Here is an 8,044-nt window from a genome sequence, read left to right on the forward strand (position 1 = left end):
CACTTTAGCAACTGGACAAGGGAAGGAATTGGAAAAAAAGAAAAAAGAAGAAAAGTCCTTGTAAAATTAGTTGGGCCGAGGGCTGAGGTCCACAGTAGGAGTGATTCATTACATTGGGCCTGTCTCTGTCTCCTAAACCCCTCACAACAATAATGGGCAAGGGATTTAAGGGGGGGGGGAGAAGACTGAAGAATTGGTTTCAATGTCTCTTAAGCCCCCACATTAAAAAAGGGGATGGAATTGGGGGAAAATAAATAAATAAAGGCGCACACACATTAAAACGATAATCACAAGAATTCACAAATTTATTAAAATAATTAAATATACATAACTCAGAATGGGACTAGTCAGCCTGCATTGCTGAGAAGTTTCTTTCCTACGAATATTTTTTTATATGGGAACTGATCAAACCTTTATTTGTACAGGTAAACTATATATAATTTTGGCATTTACTGCACTAGACATTAGTGCATTAATGCCTCACTGGGTTTGTTAATATTGCTAAATAATCTAAGTGACTCAGTCCAACACAATTGTGGCAGTGGCTTTATGAACATATGATGGACTGCATAACACTTGAACAAAAATGTGAAAATAAAAATCTTTTATGAACAAAGTAAAGACGAATATAATATAAATAGTCTACTGTAAGAAATAAAATGAATCAATATTTGCTTCATATAAAAAGTAGTAATTAACTGGAAAACTATTCCCTATGCAAAATTTTATCACAAAATCATGTCAGAATGGGAGGCAAAAAGACTGTACAATACCTGCTTATCTAGTTGCACTGAATACAAAACATTCACAATTACAATATGAAAGGGTTTAAGCAGTATAGAAAAATTGACCTAAAAATCAAAAATTTATGCCACCTCCATGGCACAAGCACTATTACTGCTCTCCATCGCAGTTACGCCTTTGAGATCTGTAGAATTCTGTGAAGTGGAGGCACCATCGCTTGCTGCGTTCTCTGAGGGTGGGATATTTTCTGAGTCCTTTGCATCATCCCAGTCAATTTTGAACTTTGTGACACGTGGCTGTGTTCCCAAGATATTTCTCTGAAGCTGTAAAAAGCAAACAATGTTTAATAATTAGACGCTGAGTATAATGAAATCTATAGAAAATTCCTCTAGAATAACATACTGCATTTAAATGAAAAAGGGAAAAGCTAGAAGACAAGCGAGAAAATAAGATTTTTCAGAACATTCACAACAAATTAAAGAGAATTTTTTTCTATCACTATTCCCATTATGAACTGGAAGTTCACTTAAGGGGACCGTCCCTGAGAGAGGGGGGGGAGGGGGTTAAATTAAGATAGCGTATAGTATAGGTACATGGATGAGGAAACTACCAAACGAGTATTAACCGCCTGCTATGGCTCGTTGTCTTGCAGCCGGCGTGCGAGTCCCTCAGCACCCGGAGAGGTACGTCGCTATTGAGCACCCAGGTACACCTATGTGGACTTTTGCTTGCGGCAATCGTGCATAAGGCATTTAATTATGACATTGCGCATAGATATGAGTTTGTGAATGTTCAAGGAACACTTTTATACCAATATCAGGAAAAAATTATATCACCGTGATTTATGACGAAATATTTTGTGAAATATATCTAAAAAAAAAATGTGTTTTGAGTCCTTTTACATACGAAATATGCTTTGATCGAGACTCCCTGGTAATATGTTTTAGTTTACGTGGTAATATATACGTATATCACATACGAAGCACTAATGTTTAAAAATAGCCTTATAAGGAAGGATTGAAATATTTCCGTTACATTTCGCTCAACGGTCGGTACATCACAGCAGGGGGCAATTTGAATTGATTTCAAATTGGTAGTTACCGTTGTAAAGACCAATTCAATACGAATGTTACATAAATGTCGGATTTTTAAACTTCGGATGTATAAGCGAGATGCAGATTATTTCATGTTGAAGATGATAGTACTCAGTAATACCTGCTCTGAAATAAAAACTATATGGAATTTTGAGATCGGTTGTATGCATAGTCTTCGTCTGGCGTTCAAAAAGCTATCGCATCCGTTTCGTGCGTTCCCGATAAAAATGAATATGTTTAGACGTTACCGTAAGTCTTAGGCACCATAAATTGGCAAATATCCCACAACACATAGGCGTCTGCATGATTTTATGCACTTCTTAGTAAAGATAATGGGTGCAAATGGCTAATCATAAACTTTATACTTGTTCTCCCTTGCAATCTGTTAATATTGACAATTATCAAAGAAAATGGGTATGAGAGGGATAACTAATAAATTTTATTATTTAGATATGAAAGTCAATGTAGGCCTACTAAATGATGATGATTAATCTTTTTAACTTTATGTGCGTGCGTTCACGTACATATGATCCTCCTCGAAAATTATAAACACCCAGTGACCATCTCCCCCTCCCCCCCCCCCCTGTGTGAGGCATGGGGAATATTCAACCTTTCATAAGTTCTCGAATTCAATGTACTAAATTCATATGCTTTTGAAATACTCAAAATTGAACCACCATGTTGTATTCATGCCAGGACTTTATAATTAGAATGATTTTGTACTAATGTTGCCATCCACAGTTCCCCATTTCTTCAAAAGAGAAAAAAAAAAAAATAATAATAAAAAATAAATAAAAAAAAAAAAGGTTTTTATCTGGTTTAGATTAGTTGTCTCTGTGGTAAAATGCATTTATTAAGCTTTTCACACGAAAATATCAACTTTAATGAACAACGGAAAAAAAAAAAAAAAAAAAAAAAAAAAAAAAAGTGACATACCTTTACAGAATAGCGTCCCTATTGAACATGAAAATTCCTATTTTGGTAATCATTGCATTGCAAAGTACACTAAATAAGCATTTTTTTGATATATAATATCATTAGATTCAGAGAAAAATAACAGAGATAACGAACTTTGGCAAGGTGCCAAATACAAAACGCCGTAGCTCCGCCATTTTTTTATGAATCTTCGGTACTTCCCAACTCACGTAATTTTCATGCGATCCAAATGCAGTTTGTTGCTTTCACTAGAGCCTCGGCGTCCCATAGCCATGTAAAAGGCCGATTTTTGAATTTTTGCCTTAATAAAAAAATAATAATATTTTAATGCTGAAAAACGCATTCAAAAATAGTTCTCTATGTCAAGCTGTCCCCCGCCAAAAAAAAAAAAGGAAATTCAAAATTCGGCCTTTTACATGGCTATAGGCTAGAGTTGATCTAACACTAGCATTTTTGGGGAAATATTCTGTGAAGAGCTCTGATAGTTGGGATGTACCGAAGACATACCAAAAAATACAGCGATTTTTTTCAACTTTTTTGGGGGGTGCCCCCCCCCAATGGGGGAGCAAAGTTAAAATTTATATATATAACGGAGCGCAATTCTTTACTCTATAGCATGCAAAAAGAATCAATCAGTTATCTCTAACCGATATTTTTTTATGATGTATAGAGTAGGGAAAGGTGGCCATTCTCAGGGACGGTCCCCTTAAACAGTAAAAAATGCTGACTAGAAATTACCCGTCTCCTATTGTCCACAGACTCCAAAACAACCAGAGCTTAAAACCAATATTACAGTTACAAAAGTATGACTTTCTTTAAGATCAATGTCATTACACACACGTCCTAGTTTGGGTGGAAGTACTGCAACTATGACTAAGTGAGATTTAAATTCCAGTCACGTGATACATCTAGTAAGATGCTATAAGGATTCACAAAGATGAAATCTGACTTGAGATGAAGTCAAGTAAATGAAATTAAGAACATACTTTTGCATATTTTAACACACAAAGAATCTATTAAGACCTAGTGCTTGCTGGACAACCAAAAAATAAACTACATTCATAGGTATTATATAATCAGCAGCATAACTCCATGAAATGTTTTATTTTACACATGTATTTATATATTCACTATATCAGTGCCTTGGGACGAGGTTCCAAGTTACTTTTGATAAAGAGTTTATGTATTTCTAGAAAGAAGGAAATAAAATGCTTCTACATATCATGATGGGAATCATGGCTAGAAATTACAGACAGATCATCAAAATACCACAATATATTTCAAGGCTAAAAGTAATATAATTTTTTATTTTTTTACTATATCATAAACATCAATAAATGCAAAGCATGTTTACCAGACTCTTTTTCAAAGGCAATGACTTGCATGAATTTTGTATTTTGGTTTACTGGAACTGAGACCATTAACTAACTAGGCACAACTAATGGTTTCCAGCCCCATATAATCTGGACCTTAATAACAGTAATCACAATGAAAAAATATTAACTCTCTCTACCTTTTCAAACTGTGGGACATCAGGCGGGGTTTCTTGAAGTTCAGGGTCGGTATAAGAATTATTCACATAATAACCAACTCTTACAAACTCCTGTCCTTTGTACCCGCAAGTTAACAGCACAACCGTCACGCCTACTGCATCACCAACTGGTATTTTTGAATGATCTGGTGGATCAGCCTGAAATAAAGATGTGTATTGCTATCACCAAATACTATTACTTGATTCACTACAGATTATTTCAAAATGGGTTGCCCACTTTTAATCATTTAAATATTTAGTAAGCATTATATCAAATAGCTGAGTATGTTTTCTATTCCCAAGTCTCACACTTAAAAGATGTTGTCTTAGAAAAATTGAACTACACCAAAATTGGAAATGTTTTAACTCATTATAGGAATACACTTAACATAATAACCAACTGCAATCCTGTCAAGGTTAACCTATACATAACTCATTCCAACTGGGCAGGTCATTTTCAAGTCATGAAAACATCATTTAAAAAGATTTAATTGCAATTTTGACCTTAAATTGATGGCACAAAATAAATGCCCTGTCAATTATAGTTTATTTTGCTCAGTTAATTTTGTTTACACCCAGATGGATTTTAAAGTGTTTAGTCAATTACTAGACCTATATGACAACTGTTTAAGTCTAATTTCATATAGCATTACTATCATTAGTAACATCATTTTCATCATTAAAAGAATTATCATTATAATATCATACCCCCCCAAAAAGGTAAAAAAGTTAGATCAGGTAAGCTTCAAAATCAACTCCTTAAGTAATTCTGAAGCCATTTATGTTTGAACAATGTTAATAAAGCCAGCATCAACAGGTTAATAACATAATGTAGACATGTGAAAATTTATGTCAACATACCTGAAATACAAACATGTGTTTCCCCTCTGGCACTGGTCCAACATACACTGTATCAAGGGTCTGATCATAGTCTTCACTTTCAGCACTACCTACATATATTATTTTCCACTCCAGATCTGGAACAGGGAGAAATAGCAATTCATAAAAATGTTATTCTGAAGTAAAATATAGATTACACCAATTACCTTTTATGTGAATAGGAGAATAACATACAATTAAAGAAAATTTCATAAAAGATACGCTACATCTCTCTGACATCTTTTAATGAACTTTCATAGATAGACTATCTATCGCATGCAATAAAGAAACATCTTTGGATGTTACAAGAAATCATGTCCCCAAAAAACATTTTGAATTTGCTGTTTCAACATATATACAAGTAATGAGACACAAACAATATAGTCTGATCAGTCTGAATATATAGTACACCACACCCTCTTTCACTAGCATCATAGCCAAACGACACATTAATCTTCTTTACATCACAAAATCTAACCCACACACCGGTAACACCTTATAAAATAATTTACTGCACAATAAAAGAATGATTTAACCAACTAATGCCTTCAGTTCTGTATAATATATTTCTATTAGCAACATTCCTATATACAATCAATAAATGTGCCTGTGGAATAAATATTCAAAACAAGAGTTGAGAGAGGTAAAAGCAGGTATACGCATAAAACTGCTGAAAATGTTTAAACTCCATTTTTCTCATCACTCACTTTTATAACCACAAAACCTGTTTAACAAATAAAGGACAGTTTCTAAGATGGGAGGCTACTCTTAATTACCATGATTGTATAAAAATAAATCGAAGATACAGGTAGAGCCAAAGTAGTTTTCTTTATGAAAGAATTTGTTCCCTAATAAACTTTTGTGACTGTATGGTGAGAGACAGCTGCACTTTTTTTCCACAGAAATGGAAAATCCCCTATAATTCAAATTTTCTGCCAGAACAACTGTGATTAATGGTGCATGAGGAATTTAATTAGAAATTGATGAAAATGTAAACCCGAAAGGTAGCAATTACCATTACTCAAGGTAACTGTCAAATTTAATCAAATACATTTTTTCGAGTTAAACTTTCCACTCAACAAATGTCAATACCAATGTACTCAGCGGTAGGTATATTTGAATAATGGTTATAAATGATAAGTGTAGGCCTCAACTCGAATTGCAGCAAATAATATTAAGTCAAATATTATCATCATCTATCAAGTTATGGAATACTTGAGGAAAATGGTTTGTTTGAAACCTTTGACCAGGGTAGTTTCTATAAAGTATACTATATGTATACATCTTACTAATATAAAAAAGGACTCTGGAGACAAAATAAACAATTACTTAGCATCACCTGAAGTTAACCCAATAACCCCAGGTAAAAAAATTTGGTAAGTGAACATGATCATGGGATTGTTGGCATGCATTGACAGTTATTTTGTTTGCGCCTGGCTCTTTCGGTAGTGTGTGTGACATTTGGCACCCAAAAGCTTTTATTTTGCTATAAATTTTTTAAAATATAAAAAATTTGAAGGTTTACTTTCACTTTAGGTGCTATTGCCTAAAAGCTTTACCATAGAAATGAAGCCGCTAATATCATTGAAAGACAAGCTCCGTCCAATGAGCCAACAGCGCAGTAATGGTTGCAGTACTCAATATCAATGCTGTTATTAATAATAATATTATTGAAATCTTAATTATAATATTATTGACACTGCTAAAATAATAGGCTCCTAGATTATATAAAAAATTGAAAATCAAGGAAAAGGATAAATATGTTGAGCCAGCAGTACTAGTAATTGGTTTATTGATGACAGCAATTGTGGAACCATCTATGTATAAAGACAATTGACTAAACTTGCCATAGGCAGACTATGTACAAAAATGCTATCCCCAGTGGCATCAGGTTAATATAACAAAATAAAAATCACAATAAAAATGATACTACTACTACTAAGTTACCTAATAACAAATTAATAATTAACCAAACAAATATACTAATAATGAAAAAAAATAAATAAATAATAATAATAATAATAATAAATTACCATCATCATGATTACCACATATGTAACAACAAAACTGAGTAATATTAGTAGTGGTAAAAACAATAATCAATAATCAATAATCAACAACAATATAATAACTTTATAAGAAGTAATAACAATAATAAAAATAATGACAATAATAACAATAATAACAATAATAATAATAATAATAATAATAATGATAACAACAACAAATAACAATGTCACAAAAAATACTATAGTATAAGATAATACACCATAACAATATAATATACATACTAACAATGACAACAACAATATAGATATCAATGTTAATATTTCAAAACAATTATAACAAAAGAAATAAATATAACAATAACAAACAGCATCAACAAAATTCATAATAATAATAATAAACAAGTAATAATTATAAGAATAGTGATAATAAAATAATAATATAAAAAAATATAAACAAATAAGGAGATGAAAATAATGATAATTATCATCCTTTTACTATCATAATTATTGTAATCATTACTGGCAACCTCTATCCAATACATCAGTGCCCCTAAAATATTTCTGAAAATTTACCATCGCATATTTAATGGTTTTAATACCCCAAGTGATGATTAATTTGAAACTTTATCACAGTTACCCATATAAATGAAAGAAAATGGGAACATTACCAATCATGTAAATAAAACAAAGCAATAAAAATATACTTTGTCCAAATAACTCAACAAAATCTGTATTGGAATGTATTAAGATGCACCTTATTGTGTAAACAGTAAAAAGACAATGATATAACAGGTGATGACTAATTGTACTAGTATGATATGTGGAGGGGAAATGCAGGAGGAAAAAATAGG

The 8,044-nt window shown here is 32.3% G+C and overlaps 1 protein-coding gene across 1 annotated transcript in view; it reads right to left on the bottom strand.

Annotated features, from left to right (window-relative positions):
• Positions 1-289: 289 nt before the first annotated feature.
• asf1 (histone chaperone asf1) overlaps positions 290-8,044 on the bottom strand; it is a 10,580-nt gene continuing 2,825 nt past the window's right edge. The window contains exons 2-4 of the mRNA XM_027373710.2: positions 5,167-5,282; positions 4,288-4,464; positions 290-1,067 (exon numbers count right to left, since the gene is read on the bottom strand). Of these exons, the coding sequence (XP_027229511.1) occupies positions 867-1,067; positions 4,288-4,464; positions 5,167-5,282 (494 nt within the window). The 3' untranslated portion in view covers positions 290-866. The remainder of the gene's footprint in view (positions 1,068-4,287; positions 4,465-5,166; positions 5,283-8,044) is intronic.

The sequence above is a fragment of the Penaeus vannamei genome, chromosome 3 (genome assembly GCF_042767895.1).
Source record: "Penaeus vannamei isolate JL-2024 chromosome 3, ASM4276789v1, whole genome shotgun sequence".
NCBI classification, from domain to species: Eukaryota; Metazoa; Arthropoda; class Malacostraca; order Decapoda; family Penaeidae; genus Penaeus; species Penaeus vannamei.